Raw genomic sequence first — 26,361 nt, 5'->3', positions numbered from 1 at the left:
TAGCAGCAGTGTTAGTCTGTATTCACAAAAAGAAAAGGAGTACTTGTGGCACCTTAGAGACTAACACATTTATTTGAGCATAAGCTTCATCCGATGAAGTGAGCTGTAGCTCACGAAAGCTTATGCTCTAATAAATTTGTTAGTCTCTAAGGTGCCACAAGTACTCCTTTTCATTTTTAATTAGATTGCTTTTCTGTTTTGTATTTGTATCTGTTTGAATATAGACCTTAAGTGCCAAAAACATATTGGTGCTGTACAAGAGACAAATTGTAAACTCTTCAGGGCAGGGACTTTCTTCAATCTAAAATATTTTAAAGTTATAAAACTTTTTAAAGGATCTATTTTATTTTTTCTCACAGTGTCATTGAGCTCCAGTCTAGCTTTTCTCTTCACAAATTCCGCTTCTACTGTTCCTTAAGAAAAATCTGTCTTTTTATCATATGGATTCTTAAAGGGGCTGGATAACAATATTTGTAACTGGTTCAGACCTATTTTAGTATGTATATTCGCATGCTTCAGGGTGTAAGATCATCACCTGCAGGTGTCATGAAGATTTGTTCTGTAATGTACAGCACTGGACAATTGAGTAGGTCAGCGTTTCTCAAACTGGGGTCCGTGAGGGTACTCCAAGAGGTCCACGGGCCCCATTGATCAACTCCTCCCTCTCCCCCCCAGCACCTCATGCACTCTGGGAAACAGGTGTTCAGCAGCGTGCAGGAGGCGCTGGAAGAGAGGGGAAGGAGCGGGGACTGGGTGTACTCGGGATAGGGGGCAGAATCATGTTCAGGGCTGCTGGTCCCACTGATCAGTTCCTCCCCCCCCCCCCCAGTGCCTCCTGCACATGGGTGAACAGCGGTTCAGTGGTGTGCAGGATGCGGGGCAAGGATTGGGGATGGGGCATGCTTGAGGGAGGAGGCAGGGAAGAAGAGGGGCAGGGGTGGAGCAAAGGTGGGAAGAAGTGGGGCGGGGTGGAGCCTTGGGGGAGGGAGGAAGGAAGGTGGAGCCTGGAGCTGAGCGGAGGGCTTGGGGGTCCTCAAAAAAATTTAAATCAAAATGCAGCTCCTTGGGTTGTTAAAGTTTGAGAACCGCTGGACTAGGTGATAGATTATGGCCAGTAAGTATTATTGGCCACTGTTGGAGATAGGATACCAGAGTTGAAGAACTGATAGTCTCTAGTACAAAAAATGCTTTATTTCCTGGTCACTAGTGCTCCATGATCTGCACTGGCTACCTGTGAGTTTCTAATTTCCATTCAAGGTGCTGGGTTTGATATATAAATGCCCTAAATGTTCTGTGAGTTTGCTTCTTGAGACACTGCCTCTCTCCTTGTGCCATACTGCCACACTTGCGATCACTAGAGCTTACTCCGTCAACTTAAGAGAGGGGCTGAGAGTAGAGTGTTCTCTCTGAGAGGCTCCGAGCTCTGGGTTAGGCTTCCCTCACTGGGTCCAAAGTCACCCTATTTTATTGCCCTTCAAAACATATCTATTTATGCAGGCTGTTGCAGAGATGGGCCTTTGAGAGAAATCAGATGTGTGGAGAGGAGTTTGGTGTTCTGCAGGCAGTTTAATTTTATTATTGTAATTTATGCATGAGTTCCCAGAGCCTTAGCTAGGCTGCACACTGCTTATTATTTGTATAAATCTAATAAGTTATATAGGAACAAAACCAATACTTAATTCACTAAATATAAAAGGTATATTTAAAAAAACCTATGAATTGTTTGCACCCTGTTGCATTTTAGTGAATTTGATCTGATTGTTTCCTAAGTGTAATGTTTTTCTTACAGAGCTGCCATATTTCATGAATTGGTCTACAAACAGACAAAAATAACTTCTCAGAACCAAGAAATGATATATGAAGGCCGCCGTCTAGTACTAGAGCCTGGAAGATTGGCACAACATTTTCCTAAAACCACTGAAGAAAATCCTATAATTATAATAAGCAGAGAGGCTGCGAACATCGTAGGGTTAATCTATGAAGAAAGTATGTTAGTCTTTTCTGACTGTTGTTAAATAAACAAGATTAGGCTGCTTATAAATGTTCTTTGAAAATAGATTCATAGATACTAAGGTCAGAAGGGACCATTCTGATCATGTAGTCTGACCTCCTGCACAGCGCAGGCCACAGAATCTCACCCACCCACTCCTACAAAAAACCTCACCTATGTCTGAGCTATTGAAGTCCCTAAATCATGGTTTAAAGACTTCAAGGAGCAGAGAAGCCTCCCTCAAGTGACCCATGCCCCATGCTACAGAGGAAGGCAAAAAACCTCCAGGGCCTCTCCAATCTGCCCTGGAGGAAAATTCCTTCCCGACCCCAAATATGGCGATCAGCTAAACCCTGAGCATATGGGCAAGATTCACCAGCCAAATACTACAGAAAATTCTGTCCTGGGTAACTCAGATCCCATCCATCTAATATCCCATCTCAGGGGATTAGTCCTATTTACCCTGAATATTTAAAGATCAATTACTTACCAAAATCCCATTATCCCATCATACCATCTCCTCCATAAACTTATCGAGTAGAATCTTAAAACCAGATAGATCTTTTGCCCCCACTGCTTCCCTTGGAAGGCTATTCCAAAACTTCACTCCTCTGATGGTTAAAAACCTTCATCTGATTTCAAGTCTAAACTTCCTGGTGGCCAATTTATACCCATTTGTTCTTGTGTCCACATTGGTGCTGAGCTGAATTCCTCTCCCTCTCCTGTATTTATCCCTCTGATATATTTATAGAGAGCAATCATATCTCCCCTCAACCTTCTTTTAGTTAGGCTAAACAAGCCAAGCTCCTTAAGTCTCCTTTCATAAGACAAGTTTTCCATTCCTCGGATCATCCTAGTAGCCCTTCTCTGTACCTGCTCCAGTTTGAATTTAAACATGGGAGACCAGAACTGCACACAGTATTCTAGGTGAGGTCTCACCAGTGCCTTGTATAATGGTACTAAAACCTCCTTATCCCTATTGGAAATGCCTCTCCTGATGCATCCCAAAACCGCATTAGCTTTTTTCACAGCCATATCACATTGGCAGCTCATAGTCATCCTATGATCAATCAATACTCCAAGGTCCTTCTCCTCTTCCGTTACTTCTAATTGATGCGTCCCCAACTTATAACTAAAATTCTTGTTATTAATCCCTAAATGCATAACCTTACACTTCTGACTATTAAATTTCATCCTATTACTATTACTCCAGTTTACAAGGTCATCCAGATCCTCCTGTATAATATCCCGATCCTTCTCCGAATTGGCAATACCTCCCAACTTTGTATCATCTGCAAACTTTATTAGCACACTCCTACTTTTTGTGCCAAGGTCAGTAATAAAAAAATTAAATAAGATTGGTCCCAAAACCGATCCCTGAGGAACTCCACTGGTAACCTCCCTCCAATCTGGCAGTTCTCCTTTCAGTAGGACCCGTTGCAGTCTCCCGTTTAACCAATTCCTTATCCACCTTTTGATGTTCATATTGATCCCCATCTTCTCCAATTTAACTAATAATTCCCCATGTGGCACGGTATCAAACGCCTTACTGAAATCTAGGTAAATGAGATCCACTGCATTTCCTTTATCTAAAAAATCAGTTACTTTTTCAAAAAAGGAGATTAGGTTGGTTTGGCACGATCTACCTTTTGTAAAACCATGTTGTATTTTGTCCCATTTACCATTGACTTCAATGTCCTTAACTAATTTCTCCTTCAAAATTTTTTCCAGGACCTTGCATACTACAAATGTCAAACTAACAGGCCTGTAGTTACCCGGATCACTTTTTTTTCCTTTCTTAAAAATAGGAACTATATTAGCAATTCTCCAATCATTCAGTACTACTCCTGAGTTTACAGATTCATTAAAAATTCTTGCTAATGGGCTTGCAATTTCAGGTGCCAATTCCTTTAATATTCTTGGATGAAGATTATCTGGGCCCCCCGATTTAGTCCCAGTAAGCTGTTTGAGTTTCGCTTCTACCTCAGATATGGTAATATCTACCTCCATATCCTCATTCCCATTTGTCATGCTACCATTATCCCTAAGATCCTCTTTAGCCTTATTAAAGACTGAGGCAAAGTATTTGTTTCGATATTGGGCCATGCCTAGATTATCTTTAACCTCCACTCCATCCTCAGTGTTTAGCGGCCCCACTTCTTTCTTAGTTTTCTTCTTATTTATATGGCTATAGAACCTTTTACTATTGGTTTTAATTCCCTTTGCAAGGTCCAACTACTCGACTTTTAGCCTGTCTCACTTTATCCCTACATGTTCTGACTTCAATTAGGTAGCTTTTCTTGCTAATCTCTCCCATCTTCCACTCCCTGTATGCTTTCTGCTTCTTCTTAATCACCTCTCTAAGATGCTTGCTCATCCAGCTTGGTCTCCAACTCCTTCCTATGAATTTTTTCCCCTTTCTTAGGATGCAGGCTTCCGATAGCTTCTGCAGCTTTGATTTAAAGTAATCCCAGGCCTCCTCTACTTTTAGATTCATAAGTTCTTCAGTCCAATCCACTTCCCTAACTAATTTCCTTAATTTTTGAAAGTCAGCCCTTTTGAAATCAAAAACCCTAGTTGCAGATTTATTTTTGTTAATCCTTCCATTTAGTTTGAACTGAATTAGCTCATGATCACTTGAGCCAAGATTGTCCCCTACAACCATTTCTTCTATGAGGTCCTCGCTACTCACCAAAATTAAATCTAAAATGGCATCCCCTCTAGTCGGTTCAGCAACTACTTGATGAAGGAATCCATCAGATATTGCATCTAGGAAAATCTGAGCCCTATTATTATTACTAGCACTGGTCCTCCAGTATATATCTGGGAAGTTAAAGTCTCCCATGATCACGCAGTTTCCATTAGTATTTACTTGATTAAAAACATTAAAAAGGGCTCTATCCATATCCAAATTAGATCCCGGAGGTCTATAGCACACCCCAAGCACTATTACTGAATATTTCTGACCTCTGATAAATATATTAAAATCAAGAGCTTGTTCATATTTAGGCACCTAAACAGGCCTGATTTTCCTAAGTGCTGAGTATCCATCGCTTCCCATTGACATCAATAGATGCTGCTGGGTGCTCAGCACTCAGAAAAATCAGGCCACATATTTTGATGCTTAAATATGCATTTAAAATCTAATTTTAGACAATTTTTTTTAAAAGTCCTGGTCCCTGAGCATTAATATAGGTAGGATTTAGTAATTTGTATAGAATTCTAAAATCCTTTTGTGAACCACAATATTTAAATAAGTCAAAAGGAATTTTATAAAATAGCACTCCTAACTGATGATGATCTAATTTCCAGTAATATCTGGAAATGCAAGTGTTCTTGAGCTCTGATTAGTCTTTCTAGTCTTTTAACAGAAGGAGTTCTTACTAAATTTTATGTTTCACTGAAGAAATGTTTCTAAACCAAAACGTATATTATGTATTCACTAATATATTACAGACTTATTACATATGTAATATAAAATAAAAGTCCATCTCTTATGTTTCAGTTTCACTTCCTAAAGTACATCAGCGGTATGACTTGGACAGTGATGCCAGTATGGCTAAAGTGAGTATTTATTTAATTAGAACTAAAATTAAATTGCTATCTCAAATAAACCAAAGCTACCTAATGTTGAATTGAATAATACCAGCCATCTTGTTTGTTTTTTTAATGGTCATTGCTTTTATAAATGTGAGTGTGTGAGGGTAACAAATGACATATATATATATTAGCTCTTTCTCTCAATTAGTACCTTATAGTTACATTAAACTATGAGTTTTAAACGGCTAATGATTGTAAATTGCTTTGAAGGCAAAAAGCATTATATAAGTGCTGTGCATTATTATTCCTCATCTGCATTTTGCTGGTTGTGATTTTCCTGAGGGGAAAGTCAGTGCTGAAGAAATTAAGGACCAAATCCCAAAATCATAGCTCAAGCAAAACTTGCATTGAAATCAATGGGAGTTTTTCCTGAGAAAGGGCTGAATTAAGATTTATTATACTACAGTGGGTTTCAACCTTTTTTCATTTGTGAACTCCTAAATATTTCAAATGGAGTTGCGGACCCATTTGAAAATCATAGATGGTCTGCGGACCCCCAAAGGTCTGCAGACCCCAGATTGAAAACCACTGTTATAGTAGGTTTATATGTCTAATGGATTTATACAAGTTGAGTTTATTTACAGTGAAAGAATATATTTTCCTACCTTCCTCACTTCAGTTTTTAAGAAACATTTGCTATAATATGCAATACAGTGCATAGTTAATGGTAGGTGAATAGTTAAAGGGTAAAAAAATCAATTAACTGGTGATCTTTCATAGTCTTATCCAGACAAAATAAGAATATTTGAAAGCTAAGGTTATTGCGGAAAATCATATAGCCGTATACAAAAATATTTTATTTAAAAATACCCTACAGGTTAGATAACTTTCAGATAAACAAGTTTTTAATCTGAAAAGCAGAGGTGAAAGTAAGCCGGTGTGCCGTACCAGGACCAGCTTTCCCAGAGGGCAATTTCAAGCCCTGGGGTAGTGGCGGTGGGGCTGCGGCAGGGATTTAAAGGGCTCTGGAGCTCCGGCTGCTGCTAACACCCCGGCCCTTTAAATCTCCACCTGCTGCCGAAGTCCTGGGGTAGCGGCAGCGGGGCTCTGGCGGGGATTTAAAGGGCCCCAGAGCTCCAGCCCCCACTCACGCCCTGGGTCCCTTTAAATCCCTGCCTGAGCCCTGCTGCTGAAGCCCTGGGGTAGCAGCGACGGGGCTCCGGAGGGGATTTAAAGGGCCAGGCCGGTAGTGGCCACTGGAGCCCCAAGCCCTTTAAATCTCCACCTGAGTCCTGCTGCCCGAGCCCTGGGGTAGGGTTGGGGGGGCTCTGGTGGGGATTTAAAGGGCCCCGGTGGGGATTTAAAGGGCCCTGGAGCTCCAGCCGCCACTACTGCCCTGGGCCTTTAAATCCCCGCCAGAGCCCTGCTGCTGAAGCCCTTGGGTAATGGCGGCTGGGCTCCGGAGTGGATTTAAGGGACCAGGGTGGTAGCGGTGGTTGGAGCCCCGGGGTCCTTTAAATCCCTGACTGAGCCAGGCTGCCGCTGAGCCAGGGCTCGGGCAGCAGGGTTCAGGCAGGGACTGGGCTCCAGCAGCCACTACCATAGCGGAGCCCCAGGCCCTTTAAAGCTCTGCCAGAGCCCCAGAGTAGCGGTGGCAGCCGGGAGCCCCCAGGGCTCCTCAGTGATTTAAAGGGCCTGGGGCTCCACTGCGGTAGTGGCAGCTGGAGCCCTGGGCCCTTTAAATCAAGATTTAAAAAGCCCGGGCATTTAAGTCCCTGCCTCTTCTGGTTGAGGCCACGCCTCTTCCGGTTGAGGCCACGCCCCCTGCTCAGGACTCTGGCGTACCGGTAAATCCTCTAACTTACTTTCACCCCTGCTGAAAAGTTCTGATTTTTATTTAAAGAATAAATATTAAAAACAAAAATTAATTTCATAAATATGTCTGCATAAAATTTCATATTGCATTATGTGCATAGGAGACCTTCTAAGGTTAACAGAAGAAAAGCACATCTGAGACTGTGATGCTAAGCAGGATTGAAATAAGGAGTTCCTTTCCCGAACTCTGCAGCAAAGAGGAGTCTCAGGGACTCTGCAAAAGAGTGAAATCTCTGATGTTTCTTTCCGACTGGGTTTCTGAAACTCCCCTGCCTGACAGAGTCCATAGGAGAAAAGTAGTAGAGAGTCCACTTTCAAGCCTTAGTCTGTAGCTATAGTGTACAAGTATCTACTGTTGACTTCACTGAGTCACTTATATGATAGCTGCAAAATTTGTGCCTCTGTGAAGAACTCTGTTCATGTGCATCTCCCAAAGTGTGCAAAAGTGATAAGTATTTCTCCCTGCCGGCTTCCTAAAGTCTTTCAAAGTATTGATATTTGAAATTGTATTTATCATAGTCCATGGCATAAGTAGTAAACTATGAGTAATGATATCAATAATTTTTAATTAAAAAAAAAAGTTAAATTAGTTTCTGCTTGAGATTTTGTTTAGACGTATATCTACCTAAAATTCCAAGTGTTAAAACAAAGTTTGAAAGCAGAATTGGGTGGATGCCAAAAAATGGGACCCTACAATGAGGCTCTACAATTTTGAAAACGTATTATTTAAAAAAAAAATTATTTACATTCCTATACACTACTGAATACATTTACTTGTAACTTTCCAGAAAATTAAATCTGAACTCCCAAGAGTATGTGGTATAACTTTGATTCTGAGAGACTTATTTTCATGCCTAACAAAGACAGTGAAATTTCAGTGTAATGGAAAACTCATCTTTGCTTTAACTATGTTGCCATAATAAGTATGTGGATTCCCCCCATACACTAATTTATGGGCAAAGTTACCCCATTTTGTGTTACCATCTTCATGTTCTAATTTTTTCTAATATTAATCAGTGTTCCCTTCTTTTGATCCATTGACTTGAAACAAACTACAGTGTTGTGAACACTGAATTAGTACTGACATTGTTTATTTCTCTGTCAGGGAGTAACTGGTGTTGTATGCTATGCCTGTAGAGTTGCCAATGCTTTGCTGCTTTACCAGGAATTAATGCGAAAAGGAATACGATGGTTAATGTAAGTAATTGATTGGTTGAATTTTGCTGGGCAAGGTTTCTTTACCAAGACTTGTTCTGGTCGTTCACATCTTGCACAATTTTGTGGGCTTCCAATGACTTCTGAAGCTTTCTTCCTTCCCCTCGACCATGAGTATGAGTAGACTTTCACAGTCTCTCAAATGTTTCCTTCTCCCTCATCAGGGGAAACTCTGAAGACCCACTTTCTGAACACTAGATCCTAGGTATCCATGTTATTTAGTTTAATCGGCTCCTACAGAAGTTTGGATAATTTTAACTTAAGTATAGTGTCAGAACATATGACCAGCATGGACAAATAATTAATGAATTTCAACATTTTAAATAATGATTTTGGTAGTTCATGTTGTTAATAGGATTGTGAAAGATATCTCTAGCTGCTAAACTATTACTGAAGTAATGTCTGCCAGAACATTGGAATAAAATTTTATTTGACAATAATATGTAAAATCTTAGAGATATTACTCTCCATTCCCAGCAATTATTACTGTAGGCAAAGATATGTGATAAGAAGGAAGTGAAAACTTTTTTTTGATAGACTGGTGCTATTCTTTCCAGTGAAATAATCAAGGAAGACTACAATGAAACGGTGCACAAAAAGACAGAGGTTGTCATCAGGCTGGATTTCTGCAACAGGAACATAGAGATAGCTGGGAAAATGTGAGTAGAAACACTGTATTGTTCTTTGGAAGTAAATACATTGCACTGCCAGTGGATACTAGCTGAATTTGTAGTTTTTTCTTCCCAGTGACAGCTGTATTTAAAGATAACTTTTTTACCATGTGTCTGCACACATAAAAGGTTACTACTTTTTAATTACAATTGTTACACCGATGGCAGTGGCCTAGCAACAAGTGAGGACAGGAGTGGTCTTGGACCTCACTGAATGTTGTTCCTTAATTTAGTGGAAATGAGAGTAACTGTTGAGTAGTGTGTATTACTCTTCTCTCGTTCCCCCCACCCTGCCTGAGTTCTCTTGATGGCTTAGGGAGCTACAGTAAAAGATAGGACAAATAATCTAGTAGTTCAGTCATATGGTAGTGGCTAAAGCAGTAGGCTTGCCCTGCATATGATTTTAAAGATGAATAAAAGTGTAATGAAAGCAGGTTGTTAAAGACCTGGGCTCCCTGTTGCAGAGAGTGGCTTTTAACATTGTAATACATGATTGCCTTTAATATTTCTATAAATATGACAAACAAAAAATTACATTAAAAGAACATTATTAACGTTGCAAGTCAAGCATTCACAAGTTAGGAAATGCCAGAGTTAAGATTGCCTGTGCAGGCAGACTTGAGGTTGCATGCCTTAACCATGACACCATCTTACTCTTCCTGCAATCTCCTGTCTCGTTCACTACACATCCTTCAAAGTCTGCTACAGAAGAAGCTGGGATACTACATACAATAGTCTCCTTCACTATACAACCTGATTCATCCCTAGAGCAGGTTCGTCCTGTACACTGCATGAGGCAGGGGTCCTATGGAAATTACAGTACGTGTGAATAATTTGTATAGTCAATTGTCTGGCCACACTTTGGTTTGTTATTTCGTTATGAAATATACTCAAGAGACCAAATAACCAATTCAGTCAGGTTTATTAATATAGTACAGGAAAAGGGTTCTGCACAATACCAATCTCCTGAGAGCAGTCCTGTGCAGCAGATGTGCTCCTTGAAATTAGATCCTTTTTATACCCTACCTCTTTACTAGTAAAAGGTACTATATACATCACCTGAAACTGGATTCAGTTAATCAGCTTTTGACCTTGTTTATTTCTGGTACCATGGTGTACCACTTTATCTTTTGTTCCAAACCCATGCATTCCCGGTCATGATGCACCCTTAACGTTATTCTGAGCACATGCATTCCAGGTACTAAGGGGTGTGAAGACACCTCCTAGGCTTGTACCAGGATAAATAGGTTTGTGAGGGTAACTCCCTTTCTGTTGCTATGAGGAAACAATTACACATTAGGCATTGCCTAATTTTTGAGTGCTTGTTTTTGCAACCTTAAAATATTTTTTTTAATGTACAGATTTTTGCATGATTGCCTTAATTTAAAAAAATCAAACTGAAAAAAACAGAAAATGCATCTTGTAGCATCACATTGACACCTTTAGTTCACCACACAGACCTCCGCTGCTTGAGCTAAAGGAGTGAGGGCTGAATGCTCAAAGAAGTTAAATACCTGGAAAAATCATTCTGATTCTCAAAGCCTTAGTTAGGTGCATAAGTTCCTTTACAATGAATGGTAAGAGATAGGTGCCTTAGACTAGAGCCCTGCTCAGGACTATTTTTTTAAAATCCCACTCCTATCCCACCCTGCATTACACACTCCCACCCACTCCTGCATTGGTTCTTGCATTTTTATCCCACTCCCACCAGCATATATATGGGATATATATATAAACAGAATTCAGGCACAGTTTTTACCACTAATAGAATAAAACAAATCTTGCTTAAACCATATAAAAATATTTTAACTCTTGTGATAATAGACATCAAATCTCTTTCTAGGCCTCACTTAAATTTAAGTATTAAACCTTTATTTTAAAAAAAGAGAAAAACTTGCTTTACGTTGCTGAAATTTTATTTATGACAAACTGATGAGAGATTTAGTATTTTCCCACAAATTACCACAGTCTATTTTTTTCCTTCCCGCCCCCATGTGATCGTGCCCACAACAAACTACATTTTACCCGCTCCTGCTATTATGGCAGCAGGTCTTAGGACCCATGGGATCCCAGTCCCACTGCAGGGTTCTACCTTAGACTGCAATTCACAAAAGCCACCACACTTGACATGGAGGCGCCTAAGCTAGCCAGTGGAAGATGCCGATGAGAAGGGTATGTGCTAAGCCCTGCTCCTCTCATGGAGATAAGTGCCTGTTTCGATTCTGAAGTTGGGTACCCTCTTTATAGTTAGATGCCTTATGCTGTTTTAGCAAGGAGCTGTTTCTGGTGGTGGTGCCCACCTTCTAAATTTTAGACCAATAGTTAGGGCGCTCATCTGGGATGTGGGAGACCTAGGTTCAATTGCCATCTCTCTGCCAGAGCGGGAGGAAGATTTGATCAGGGATCTCCCATCTCTCAGGTGAGTGTTCTAACCATTGGATAATGTGATATTTTCATGTGGCATGCCCTCATTCTCTCCTGTTGAAGTTGTTGTACTCTGGATAAATAATTAATCATTGGAGCAGGGGAACTGGATCCTGGGTCTCCCACTTATTGCGTGAATGTGTTAACCACCACGCTATACAGTCATTCTCATTCTTCTATGTGCATTTTCTGTCACTTGCTTTCATTTCATTTGGACCCCGTATGTGATTTAGGTGGTTGAATGCCTATCTTGCTCCCTGTTTGTCAATCACTCTGTGACTTAGTTAGGAGATAGGTGACAAGACACCTTCAGAGATGCAGCTATTACTCCTGGGGGAATTCTGCACCAAAAAATTTAAAATTCTGCATACAGTATTTTTAAATTATGCATATTTTATTTGTCAAAATAACACCATATAATCACACCAGTTTCAATTATTTTAGTAATTTATTTCAAAATACCTGTCGGCAAGTATGTCTGTAACAATACAGATAATACAAAAGATTCAGGAAATGTTTTTTGACAAATAGATTCCTTACTAGGCATATTAATACAGAATTCTGAGTAATAATTCATTTAAACTACACTATAGAACCATATTCCCCGCACCCTTCAGAAGCAATGCAAAGACTTGGGGAGTTGAGGTAACGGAGGAGCTGAGGAAGAAGGAAGTAATTGATGGGAAGGCGGCTGGATATGAACTTGAAGGGTTGTTGGGTATGGGTGGGAAAAGTATGTAACGGGTGTTTTTGGGGAGTGGGGAGAGATTGTTAGGGAGCATCCCCATGCTGATCCTGGCTGACCCTTAGCCTCTCCCATTCAGTCAGGCACATGTGCCCCTGTCCCCATGTGTCTTTGTGCCCCCACTCAGCCACCCCCTTGTAGCTCTGCACCTCTTCCCCTTCTGCCCATGTGTCCCTGCACCTCTCAGCCAACCCCCTCCCCTCATCTCCATGTGTCCCTGCACCTCCGTCCCCATGTGTCTCTGTGCCCCCACTCAGCCACCCCTTTCCCCCTGTAGCTCTGCACCCCCTCCTCTTCTGCCCTGTCATCCCCCATTAGCCCTTATGAGCCCTGTCTGACCTCCCAGCAGCCCCACACTGTCCGTCTCCCGACCTGGCCTGACAGGCACTGTGAAGAAAGCAGGCTCTTTCTCTTCCCTATCATATCTGGGGCTTGCCAGGAGCGGCTGCTGTCTAGTGCCACAGCACCCTCTGGTGGGCAAAAGGTGGAACTGCAGAAGTTTTTTTTTGCTGGGAGCTGCTGCTCTGTTCTAGTGCCACTGCGCATTCTGGTAGGCAAAAGGTGGAACTGCAGCAACTTTTCAGCTGAAGCTATTTTCTGCAAAAAATAAAAAATATGCATGGTACATGAAATATGCACATGCGCAGTGATGCAGAATTCACCCAGAAGTAAACTCTCTGCATGCTCAGAGGCAGAAATGTAGGCACCTAGGGAAATTTTAGTGCAAAAACTTAGGCATAGAGTGAGTGTAGGCACCTGCAGGGTTTGGCAGGGGGTTCTGTGCGTTGCAGTGGTACCAAACCCAGGTTTTAGCTGTCTGTAATAGGGACATGGGCATCTAACTCCTTTTGAGCATCTGGGCCTACCTGATAGCAGTAGTGCATTGTTATCCTCTATGTGGTCCTGCACTAAGAGGGGATGAAACACTTTTCCCATTGGTTTCTACAGATATTTGAGAGCAGAGGAATGGTGAGGCTTGGGTATTTGGGATTCCATTCCAGGCTCTGCAGAGGAGTATGCTCTAGCAGATACAGACTTTTCTGCCCATTCTCCTGGAGCATGAACCCTTTTGCCCCATCCCACCCAACCTGTCCCTGTCAAAGCCCTGTCTCTTTCTCATTCCAGCCCCATTCTCCTTACGTAGCAAGTGACCATCTCTAGTCCTCAGGTTTTTCATCCTGGTTTTAGTCTCTTTCTCTCCTCTTCCCCTCTCCTTGTCTGATCTGTTGCTCTCTTTCCTCCCCACTCCCCTGGCCAAAGCCTTCAAATTCCCCAGTCTTGTTCTCTCTCCCCAGGCTTCAATCTCAATGTCTCTGCCTAGTCCAGCTCCTTATCCCAGTCTGTGTGCCCAGCCGGTCCCAGTTTTACCCCTATACCCTGGCTTATTATATCTATCTCTCCTGCCTCCACCTTTTCCCCCCCGCCATCCACTGGTCTCTTTGCCCCCCCATTCCAGTCTCTCCCTGCAATTCCTAGTCCCATTTTCCCTCCAACACCCTTCCCCATGCCACAAGCCTACAGTCCCAGTCTGCATCCCCAGATTCTTTGTCCCATCTTTTCTCCCATTGCTGGGCTGCCTCTTGTAGTCTCTGTATTCAAATCAGGGACCTTCCTCTACCACACTGACTGGACCCAGTAGGGACTGAATTCTGAGAACAGGAGAGACAGTCTCCCTGTTTTTATGTCTAGTCCCTCCACGGAGCATAGCAATCAGAGCTGTAATTGCAGGAAAAGTACTGCTCAGCCCCGGGTTGGAGCATGCTCAGTGTGTACAGAATCTTTGGAGATTTTAGCTGTTAAACTCTAAGGAGTTGTCTACACTGCAGCTGCAGGTGTGATTTGCAGCTAATATAGACAGACCCATGCTTGCTGTACTCTAGCTAGCTTGCTAAGAATAGAAGTGAGGACGCCACAGAACGGCTGCACAAGCGAGAATGTACCCAGCAGGACTGGGTAGGTTTGTGCAGCCTACACTGAAACCTGCACCATGGCATCCTCAATTCTCTTTTTAGCAAGCTAACTAGGGTACAGGTAGTATGGGTATGTCTACATGAGGTGCAAATCACAGCTTTACTTAGCATATGAAAACTTCAGTTTTTCAAAGGCTTATAACTTAGTGAGATTTGAGCAGATTTCCACAAGGGCAGCAAAAAGCACATCCCTGATACGAAGGCCACCTCAATGCCAAATTTCTAATAGTTTGCTCCAAAGTGATGCAAGTGCTTTTCTAAATAAATAAAAAGGTCACCAGATTTTTTTTAACACAGGCAAATAATGTGTTTTTTCCCTATCATCATTCTTGGAAACTGCAGAATCATTTGGCTGAATCTTTCTGAAACAATTCAGTCTCAGGCAGTCACCTGGCATTGAACTTCAACCCTAAGGGTTAAAGTTTAGCAAAGTTATAAGCAATTGAAAAGTGGGTCTTATAATAGGAAGTGGTTGGGAAATCTTAATAGGCCATGCTACCAGCCCTACCTATAATATTTGGTTATAACTCAGGTTTTCCAAGATGTTTCCATAGTCGTTGGAGAACTGGTGCTTGATGCGTTTGACTATTTTTAAGGGGTACATTTCAAAAATAGTTTGAGGTGATTACATCAGACATTTCAGCTGTCTATAGAATACAAGTAATGAGTAAAAAGCAGGAATGCTAGGAATGCAAGTAGTTTAAAACTTTTTTACGGTTCAGCAAAAATATGGAATGAAGGGGCGAGAGTCTGTTATTGAACTAATGTTTTGTTTGCTTCTCAAAGTTAAACATAATTTTGGTGGATTTTTTTAACTTTCTAACTTTTGTTAGGGCAGGGTAGACAATTGTATTAACTTCTTGTTTTCAATTCTCGGAACAAAATAATCCCCAAAACATGTTCTTTGTTTGTTTAATACAAAAGTATGAACTGCTGTCATGTTTTTAACAGAATTACATTTTTATGGATAGATATGAGAATCTGATGCAGATCCACTTGGAAACAGAAATGGATGAAATTTCAGAGATCCATACTAAACTATTGCTTGTAAGTGTCTAATATTGTAATAAGACAATATTGAGTGTACCTGCATAAAAGTCCAAAGGTGCAGTTTTGAAATATGCTCTAGATTTTCTTAGCAGCTTTCCTCTTCTTCTGAGAGTTTCTTTGCATAAGAAAATTGTGATGTGATTATTTTCTAAAGAAAAATACAGCTGTGTTATCTGGTACTTTACCAACTGGAAAGCTCTATAAACCAGCATTTTGGGAGGGTGTGTGGGGCGTGGGCTGTGGGAGAGAGTTTGGGTGTGGGAGAAAGCTCAGGACGGGGTTAGGGAGGTGTTTTGGGGTGCCGGATTTGGGTAGCGTTCACCTTGGGCGACTTCCCACAAGCGGCGACATGTCCCTGCTGCTCCTCCGCACCTCCGCCTAGGAGCTGCAGGGATATGTTGGCGCTTGTGGGGAGCTGCCCGAGGTGAGCTCTGCCCGGATCTGGCGCCCCGAAACCTCTCCCATGCACATTCGAGTGGAAAGAGCAATGTGTCCACTGAAGGATTCATCCCAGTTATCAGACACTCAAAAAAATAACCTTAGCACCAAGCTTTAAAAAATGTAAATGTGCTTATTTTGCATTTCATTTGGAAGGATCCCAAAGTTCTTCACATATTTTGTAAAATGTGTATGAATCATGTCACTACCATGTCCATTGAAATCTGCAGAGTTTTAAATTAAAAAAGGAAATTTTAAAATACTAAATAATGGAGAATTTAATATTTGTCCGAGAATAGTAGTATAGCAAAGTTGTTCCTATTCTATAGGCTATGTAAATAGGAGAATGAAAAACTTAAGAGTAGTTTTAATTGTCAGATACAAAACAGATGAGGAATATTCTTGTGGGATGTAGAGAAAGTGAAGCTTTGAGCCTCTCACAGAAAGAGCTAGTATGGCATATAATCCTATCTAGTATCCTACCGGATTTTAGCTGTCCCTGTGCCCACACTAACTCCCCTTTGTGGCTCATCTTGGGGATGGCGATTACATCTTTTCCATGCAGGAATCTCAGACTCAGGGTGATATACTGATGATGTCTCTGATGGGCTCTGTTGATTCTCTGCCACTACTGGGCTCTTGAACCCAGTTGTTATGAAATAAAAACTGAATTTATTAGCAAATTACAGAAACAGAGAATATTAAAGTAAAATGGTAGGCACATAATACATTCATCTGGGCAAATACCATGGAAAGGTGGGGGTTTTTTTAGGTAGGTCATATGGTATGAGAGTAATTTTTTATGACATTGTAGAATTCCATGATTTATGTTTCTCAGTGACTTCAGATCTCCTCTGTTTAAAAGTGTGTGTGCGTGTGTGTGTACATATATAATATTTAGCTGCCAGCTATGCAGACTCAACCTGGAATCTGAAAGTCAGTCTGAGTTCTTTCTGGATTGCACCCCAACAAAATAAAGATCATGCAATAAGAATTCAGTTAATAGTTTTTTGATATGCAAGCCAAAACAAAAGCCAGCTTGATGTCTTCAAGCGGTATTGCTTCCTGTAGTGTTAACAGTGTGAATAAAAAACACGAAATGCATTGGGAGATTTAGAGGAAGACTATCTTACTGTATTTTTCTTGTCTTTTGTAATGGGTTGGTTGCAGCATTTGTATGGTTGAAGGTTGGTGTTAGGAGGCTTCATGGAGAAAGAGTTTGATGCACTGAAGCAGGGAGGACAGGATTGGGCAGTATAGGAGAAAAAGCATGAAGATAGGTGAAAGAGAGAGACAAAGAGAAGATACTGTTTATTGAGAAAATAAATGTTAATTAGCAGAAATATTAACTCCAAAGAAGATACTTTTCCTAATAATGCCATATTTGTATGTTTTTAAAGTGAACATCTGAGCTCTTAAATACTTCATAAGTTGTCTAGGCATATTCCTATGTTTGGAGACAATTAGTGAAGTGAGGACTAGGTGGTGGTGGTATTATTATTTATTATCACTATAATAAAGTGAAAATGCACTGAATCCCATCTCAAGTGCAAGATCATTTGTGATTTTTGGCAATGGTAGTGGTGAAACTGTTGTTCTTAAGCAGCTTTCTAGCTCTCGGGGAACAATAGAGCCCAGTCTTCACGACATTGAAGATAAACTGTCTCCTGGTGGATTGCTGAGTGACACTTGGGCAAATCAGGAAGGCACACATCCCAGAGACAGAAAGTAAGTGACAACTTCACATTCATTGCTTGAACATATTCTGATTTCTGGACTGACCTACATTCATTATAATTAACCTTTTGTTTCCACCCATCCCCCACCTCCTTCTAGTCCAGAAAAGCTGCAAGTATTGCTGAATTCTATCACAGATATTTATTATCAGTTCAAGAAAGACAAAGCAGAACGTAGTAAGTAATTTTATTTTTAGTATACATTAAGAATAATTAAAAGTATAAAGGACAAGTCAGCCTTAAGTCTGTACAGATATTTTTAGTAGTGATTGGGAGAAATGGCCAACAACAATGAAAATGTCCTGAGTGCTCTGTAGGACAACAGTTAGGAAAAGAATCTGAAGGAATAAGTGAACCACAACTTTGGTTTTATAAATTTAAACATGTGCATTGAAAAAACTAAATGTCCATGCTTGCTACCTAATGCTTACTCAGACAGGAAAAAAACAATTCTGTAGGATGATGGCTAAATTAATAGAATTAAATCAGTAATATCTTTGATTTCCTCTGATACTAGGACTTCCTTATAATGAGGAACAAATCCACAAATTTGACAAGTAAGTGTTAAAATTACATTTAAAAAAATGTCACTTGTGCTAAGGTCCCTGACAAATCTTTGGCAGTTACCTTTCCTGCTGGTTCCTCTTCGATATAGATTATAAGCTTTTTCGAACAGCAACTTTCTTTCAATTTCTGTCAAGCACGATGACAGATTTTATGCATATTTGTTAATCATAATTATCTGCTTTCTAGAGATGGGGTAACTTTATATACCTTGAAGTGTGGATGTTAATTAACCAATTGGTCTTTGTCTGAGAGTATATGTGTTTGAGCGCATGTGTATGTAAAATACCTTGTACCCAGTAGACATTTTGTAATTCCTGCCTCCTTTCCAATTCGTTACTTCTAAGGAATGTCTACCCTCGATGCCCTTTCCTAAAGTGTTCTGCCTTTGCTACTAACAGTGGAGCTCCAGTGTTTTCCCTTTGGGGTCTCCAAGTGTCACTTGGGATCCTGAGCACATCTCTTTTTACTCCATACGCTCCCAAAAAGAAATTGCTAGAGGATGGCATAAAGTATTGCTTTCTGTTCTGCGACTGCAGTAATTTCAGCGCTGGTGGTCTGAGAACTCAGCTCCTAGATCTTGGGTCTTTTTGGTGGCAGCAGAATTACTGGCTGGCCACTCCAGTCTTAATTGTAGCACTTTATCACTGGGTAGGCAAGTGAGCAGTGTTCATTTCAGCTGCTTCCTGGGCGGATGCTGGTTGTGTGATATTAATGAGAAACCAGGTACTTTGTCCATATATAAACCATACAGGTAAGATTACCAACTAGCCATCATTCAAGACTTTGTTCAGTAAAAATCTAAAAGCTGACATGGAGTTGTAGTCTTTCAAAATTTCACATCCCATGATTCCACTTCCTAGTTCACACACACAAGCATGGTTAGTGTTGAGACCACTGCCTATCAAGCTGACCAATATTGTCTGACTATGTCCTCCTTCTTTGCTTATCTGTACCACCTCTTGTCTTATGCTTAGACTATAAGCTTAATGGGGTATGGGTCTGCCTTTTTGTTCTGTTAGTACAGTGCCTAGCACAGTGGAGTCATGGTCCATGACTGATGCTGCTAGGCACTATGGTAATACAAATAATGAATTATAATAATAAGTTCCTCTGTCCTTTCTATCCATCATTTCCTTTCCTTAAATATAATCAAGGTTTCAAATTTCAAATGGAAAAAGTAGTATGAGTGCATAGTTTGTAAATAATAGTTACAACTAGCCAAATTTTTGCCTCAAATGGGACATCTGAAATTGGAACATCTTGGAAATTAATTTTGAAATATAACCTGGCAGTTCATCCAGTATAAACGCATTATGGTAGCACACAAAATAAGTTGGATAAAGGTTTTTTAGACATTTTAAAACTTCATATATACCTCGTATGCTTCAAAGCTTTAAAAAAATCATTTGGGGAATGAAGTCCTGGAAGTGATATAACAATATTCTGTTGATCATTTCTGTATTGCAGGCAGAAGCTGAATTTACATGCCACAAAAGCCATATCTCTGTTCAAAGATGAATGTGTCAGCAAGTATGAGACATTTTTGGACAAGGCAGAGGATTGGATGAGGCAAGAGACTGATTCATTAGAGTTCAACATTGTGACAGCACCATGAGTTTGCTGATTGCTTTTTTAAAATAATTTTTTTTTTGCTTCCAGAAAGATGCTTCATTTAAGGAAACAGTTACTGACGATCACCAGACAGTGTTTTGATATTGAAGAAGAGGTATCCAAATACCAGGACTATATAAATGAGGTATACTGGTCCTAAATTATGTTCAATTTTTAGACTGAGTGAGCAAAGGATTCTATTCCATTTCCCTCATCATCATCAACAGGATAGTTTACCAAGTTCCACTTACACCTGTGCAAACCTACTGACAGTAATAGGGCTACACAGATGTAATAGTTTGGCCTATAGAAGCTGTATTGCTAGTGATGTGTGAACTGGATAGAACGCCGTCTGATTCAGAGTCCAGACTGAGTTTACAGGATCAGCAGTTTTAAAAAAAACTGAGCAATTTTAGATGTTTTTCAGTGATTCCATCTCAATCTTTTCTATGTGGCTCCCATTACAATAATCTCTGAGCATCAATGAATTTATCTTCATTCATTCTTCTGAGATTGAGACATATTATCCCCATTTTATAGACAGGGAATTGAGGTGCAGAGATTTGCTTAAGCTCTCTCTCACTCTGTGGCAGAGTTAAACCAGGATTCTTGTGTCCCAGTCTTGTGCCTGAACAACAAAACAATGAAACCCTGCAATGTCATTTTTACAGTCATTCGTCACAGTAAAACCACATTTTAGGAACAATATACAATTGGAAGAAACTGTTAAAATCTCTGCCATGGGGCAGGAATTATTGAATTTTTTAGCACTCGGACAGTTGCCATTTGGAGTGCAGATCTTTTCAGAGCCACCAAAATCAGTTCAAAACCAGGTTCCTGGGGAAAAATCAGAGGCATGAAAGTGAATATCTTGCTTTCTTCTGCAGAATCTAACCATTCATTAAAGATGTGTCAAATGTTTAAGACATTCAGACATGCTATGTATTAGTCTTCATTATACAGTCCCCAAATACAGAAAGAAGTCTGAGGGCAAATAAATGTATTTTAGTACAACAAAACAACTTTTTAAAAAAAACACAAGTGTAAAAAGGGGGGGAAATCCAGTTGATCTCCCTGAGCAAAAATCTGAGAGGAGCAGGGTCATTACTATATTTATTAATAATGTTACTTGTGCCTAGGAGCCCCAGTTATGGATCAGATCCCTTTTATGCTAGGCACTGGACAAACATACAACAGGGAGATTGTCTCTGTTCCTGAGAGCTTACAAAGAGTAAGATGAGAGAATGCAACAGACAGACAAGGGAGAGCACGAGTCAATACTACTCAACATGATAGGCCGCACACAGCTGCCTAACCATAGTCACATTTTGTAGGGGAATATTTCAAGGAGGGATTTGAAGGTGGACATTGAAATGCACATGGCAGTTTGTTGGCCTGTGATCATGTTACTTAATTATATTATTTATTTATTGCAGTTACAAGAAACTCTGCGACAGAAAACGTTTGCAGCTTCCACTGGGATCAAACATACAATGAATCCAATCTATCCAAGTTCAAACACTTTAGTGGAAATGACTCTTGGGTAAGAATTAGGTGGATAATTGTAATACTTTCATGTGCTTTCTATAGAGGAATTAGAGAAAATTTGTGCTTTTATTGTTGACTTAACTTGCCTTTCCAGTTTTAAAGCGGCTACGGCATAAAGGTCGGGCATTTTCTGTTGGTTACAAAAACAAACTGGTATTTCTGAATGCTAATGTGCTTATGGACATGAGGGAAAAATCATACCATTCACTGTTTTCATTTATTACTTTTGTCAGATTTTGTTCTCAAGCTAACTTAATATGCTTCTCCTTTATTTTGTACACGATTACAAGTTACTGGAAACTTCATTGTGATGAGTCACTCTAATGTTTGGGCATCTTCAGAATATTTTTTCTTCCAATTTTATTATTAGAGAAACTGTTTCTATTACACCATTTTGACACATTTATTTCATAATGAATGTAACATTAAAACGGGCATGCAATGGATAAAACAGTTTATAAGCACTGAAGACCTTTCTTTTGCTTTTTGTTATACAGTATGAAGAAACTGAAGGAGGAAATGGAAGGTGTTGTTAAAGAACTAGCTGAGAATAACCACATTTTAGAAAGGCAAATAGTAATTTTTACTTTTTGGTGGGGGGTGTTATAATTTGGTATGTTTCATAGTAGCAGCCGTGTTAGTCTGTATTTGCAAAAAGAAAAGGAGTACTTGTGGCACCTTAGAGACTAACATTTATTAGAGCATAAGCTTTCGTGAGCTACAGCTCACTTCATCGGATGCATTTGGTGGAAAAAACAGAGGGGAGATTTATATACACACACAGAGAACATGAAACAATGGGTTTATCATACACACTGTAAGGAGAGTGATCACTTAAGATAAGCCATCACCAGCAGCGGAGGGGGGGGGAGGAGGAGGAAAACCTTTCATGGTGACAAGCAAGGTAGGCTAATTCCAACAGTTAACAAGAATATCTGAGGAACAGTGGGGGATGGGGTGGGGGGGAGAAATACCATGGGGAAATAGTTTTACTTTGTGTAATGACTCATCCATTCCCAGTCTCTATTCAAGCCTAAGTTAATTGTATCCAGTTTGCAAATTAATTCCAATTCAGCAGTCTCTCGTTGGAGTCTGTTTTTGAAGCTTTTTTGTTGAAGGATAGCCACTCTCAGGTCTGTAATCGAGTGACCAGAGAGATTGAAGTGTTCTCCAACTGGTTTTTGAATGTTATAATTCTTGACGTCTGATTTGTGTCCATTCATTCTTTTACGTAGAGACTGTCCAGTTTGACCAATGTACATGGCAGAGGGGCATTGCTGGCACATGATAGCATATATCACATTGGTAGATGCGCAGGTGAACGAGCCTCTGATAGTGTGGCTGATGTGATTAGGCCCTATGATGGTGTCCCCTGAATAGGTATGTGGACAGAGCTGGCAATGGGCTTTGTTGCAAGGATAGGTTCCTGGGTTAGTGATTCTGTTGTGTGGTGTGTGGTTGCTGGTGAGTATTTGCTTCAGATTGGGGGGCTGTCTGTAAGCAAGGACTGGCCTGTCTCCCAAGATCTGTGAGAGTGATGGGTCGTCCTTCAGGATAGGTTGTAGATCCTTGATGATGCGTTGGAGAGGTTTTAGTTGGGGGCTGAAGTTGATGGCAGTGGCGTCCTGTTATTTTCTTTGTTGGGCCTGTCCTGTAGTAGGTGACTTCTGGGTACTCTTCTGGCTCTGTCAATCTGTTTCTTCACTTCAGCAGGTGGGTATTGTAGTTGTAGGAATGCATGATAGAGATCTTGTAGGTGTTTGTCTCTGTCTGAGGGATTGGAGCACATGCGGTTATATCGTAGAGCTTGGCTGTAGACAATGGATCGTGTGGTATGATCTGGATGAAAGCTAGAGGCATGTAGGTAGGAATAGCGGTCAGTAGGTTTCCGATATAGGGTGGTGTTTATGTGACCATCACTTATTAGCACCGTAGTGTCCAGGAAGTGGATCTCTTGTGTGGACTGGTCCAGGCTGAGGTTGATGGTGGGATGGAAATTGTTGAAATCCTGGTGGCATTCCTCAAGGGCTTCTTTTCCATGGGTCCAGATGATGATGATGTCATCAATGTAGCACAAGTAGAGTAGGGGCATTAGGGGACGAGAGCTGAGGAAGCGTTGTTCTAAGTCAGCCATAAAAATGTTGGCATACTGTGGGGCCATGCGGGTACCCATCGCAGTGCTGCTGATTTGAAAGTATACATTGTCCCCAAATGTGAAATAGTTATGGGTGAGGACAAAGTCACAAAGTTCAGCCACCAGGTTAGCCGTGACATTATCGGGGATACTGTTCCTGACGGCTTGTAGTCCATCTTTGTGTGGAATGTTGGTGTAGAGGGCTTCTACATCCATAGTGGCTAGGATGGTGTTTTTAGGAAGATCACCAATGGACTGTAGTTTCCTCTACACCAACATTCCACACAAAGATGGACTACAAGCCGTCAGGAACAGTATCCCCGATAATGTCACGGCAAACCTGGTGGCTGAACTTTGTGACTTTGTCCTCACCCATAACTATTTCACATTTGGTGACAATGTATACCTTCAAATCAGCGGCACTGCGATGGATACCCGCATGGCCCCACAGTATGCCAACATTTTTATGGCTGACTTAGAACAACGCTTCCTCAGCTCTCGTCCCCTAATGCTCCTACTCTACTTGCGCTACATTGATGACATCTTCATCATCTGGACCCATGGAAAAGAAGCCCTTGAGGAATTCCACCAGGATTTCAACAATTTCCATCCCACCATCAACCTCAGCCTGGACCAGTCCACACAAGAGATCCACTTCCTGGACACTACGGTGCTAATAAGCGATGGTCACATAAACACCACCCTATATCGGAAACCTACTGACCGCTATTCCTACCTACATGCCTCTAGCTTTCATCCAGATCATACCACTCAATCCATTGTCTACAGTCAAGTTCTACGATATAACCGCATTTGCTCCAACCCCTCAGACAGAGACAAACTCCTACAAGATCTCTATCATGCATTCCTACAACTACAATACCCACCTGCTGAAGTGAAGAAACAGATTGACAGAGCCAGAAGAGTACCCAGAAGTCACCTACTACAGGACAGGCCCAACAAAGAAAATAACAGGACGCCACTAGCCATCACCTTCAGCCCCCAACTAAAACCTCTCCAACGCATCATCAAGAATCTACAACCTATCCTGAAGGACGACCCATCACTCTCACAGATCTTGGGAGACAGGCCAGTCCTTGCTTACAGACAGCCCCCCAATCTGAAGCAAATACTCACCAGCAACCACACACCACACAACAGAACCACTAACCCAGGAACCTATCCTTGCAACAAAGCCCGTTGCCAACTCTGTCCACATATCTATTCAGGGGACACCATCATAGGGCCTAATCACATCAGCCATACTATCAGAGGCTCGTTCACCTGCGCATCTACCAATGTGATATATGCCATCATGTGCCAGCAATGCCCCTCTGCCATGTACATTGGCCAAACTGGACAGTCTCTACGTAAAAGAATGAATGGACACAAATCAGACGTCAAGAATTATAACATTCAAAAACCAGTTGGAGAACACTTCAATCTCTCTGGTCACTCGATTACAGACCTGAGAGTGGCTATACTTCAACAAAAAAGCTTCAAAAACAGACTCCAACGAGAGACTGCTGAATTGGAATTAATTTGCAAACTGGATACAATTAACTTAGGCTTGAATAGAGACTGGGAATGGATGAGTCATTACACAAAGTAAAACTATTTCCCCATGGTATTTCTCCCCACCCCCCCACTGTTCCTCAGATATTCTTGTTAACTGCTGGAATTAGCCTACCTTGCTTGTCACCATGAAAGGTTTTCCTCCTCCCCCCCTCCCTGCTGCTGGTGATGGCTTATCTTAAGTGATCACTCTCCTTACAGTGTGTATGATAAACCCATTGTTTCATGTTCTCTGTGTGTGTATATAAATCTCTCCTCTGTTTTTTCCACCAAATGCATCCGATGAAGTGAGCTGTAGCTCACGAAAGCTTATGCTCTAATAAATTTGTTAGTCTCTAAGGTGCCACAAGTCCTCCTTTATAATTTGGTATGGAAGTTAATGGATCCAGGGAGCAAGAAAATGGGCAATTTTATCTCTTGGACAACTGTAGTATAGACACCTGTTTCCAAATTGTTGCTCTGAGACATGTTTCAAGCAGATTTGGCCACAGTTGTTGTCTTTATTTGAAAATTAAATTTATTTATTTATTTGTTCCATTACTGTGGAAGTCAATTTGTGATGCAAGTAAAAGCACCAAGAAAGCTGAAATTACCTAGGGTCACTTAGTGGAAATAACTGTTGCTCAGAGTGGTGAATGCTGGATTTACACTTTATTTCTTGCAGTGATCCACAGGCTCGTATCTAAACTTTTTTAATTTTCAGATATCACTAAGTTTAATAACTATGGAATGATACCAATCTGTATTAGTCATTCTGCAGTTTTAGCATTAGCTGTAATGAAATAGCACTGAGAAAACAAGTCAATCATACTTTTTATAACCATGCTGAAACAATGCTTTCTTTAATGGCACTGAAAATGATTCTGTTCTGTCTATGCTAGCAGTCAAAATCATTTTCATTCACTGGTTCAGCGGTATCCATTTCAGATGGCAGCTATTAGTAATGGGTCCATTTCCTAGTGTAGATAGTGCTACACAGGTGTTATGATCTGCCTAAGGTCTCCTACTGAGTTAGTGAGTCAGTGGTAGAGCTGGGCTAAGAACTCACTTGTTCCTGGTTCTCAGTCCTATGCTTAGATCGTTCAGTGACCTGTTGTATGCACACACTTCATTTGTCTCCAAGAGTACTATTTTAAGAAATAAATGTGTGTTGGGGTATGGCGGGGGGGGGGAGAACATAATTAAGTTATAGTTAAATGAATTCAAAAAGAAACACATGTTAATTTTATTCTAGAGTAAGGGTTAATTTATTGTGTATTAAATCATTTTTAA

General features: G+C 40.8%; 1 protein-coding gene across 9 annotated transcripts in view; it reads left to right on the top strand.

Moving 5' to 3' along the window:
- The window catches only part of TBK1 (TANK binding kinase 1), a 57,357-nt gene that overhangs the window by 30,872 nt on the left and 124 nt on the right, over window positions 1-26,361 (top strand). For 5 of the 9 annotated variants that reach the window (XM_038387641.2, XM_043493931.1, XM_043493933.1 and 2 more), the window contains 12 exons: window positions 1,790-1,986; window positions 5,496-5,554; window positions 8,511-8,602; window positions 9,178-9,279; window positions 15,402-15,477; window positions 17,522-17,646; window positions 17,755-17,831; window positions 18,172-18,211; window positions 19,689-19,790; window positions 19,881-19,977; window positions 21,269-21,375; window positions 21,878-21,949. In XM_038387641.2, coding sequence (XP_038243569.1) covers window positions 1,790-1,986; window positions 5,496-5,554; window positions 8,511-8,602; window positions 9,178-9,279; window positions 15,402-15,477; window positions 17,522-17,646; window positions 17,755-17,831; window positions 18,172-18,211; window positions 19,689-19,790; window positions 19,881-19,977; window positions 21,269-21,375; window positions 21,878-21,949 — 1,146 coding nt within the window. Of the gene's footprint in view, window positions 1-1,789; window positions 1,987-5,495; window positions 5,555-8,510; window positions 8,603-9,177; window positions 9,280-15,401; window positions 15,478-17,521; window positions 17,647-17,754; window positions 17,832-18,171; window positions 18,212-19,688; window positions 19,791-19,880; window positions 19,978-21,268; window positions 21,376-21,877; window positions 21,994-25,456 lie in introns of all 9 variants that reach the window. The other 4 variants (XM_038387679.2, XM_043493938.1, XM_043493923.1 and 1 more) reach the window with 2 other exon arrangements.

Source organism: Dermochelys coriacea, chromosome 1 (genome assembly GCF_009764565.3).
Source record: "Dermochelys coriacea isolate rDerCor1 chromosome 1, rDerCor1.pri.v4, whole genome shotgun sequence".
Lineage (NCBI taxonomy): Eukaryota > Metazoa > Chordata > Testudines > Dermochelyidae > Dermochelys > Dermochelys coriacea.
This window is presented reverse-complemented; position numbering and strand designations above follow the sequence as displayed.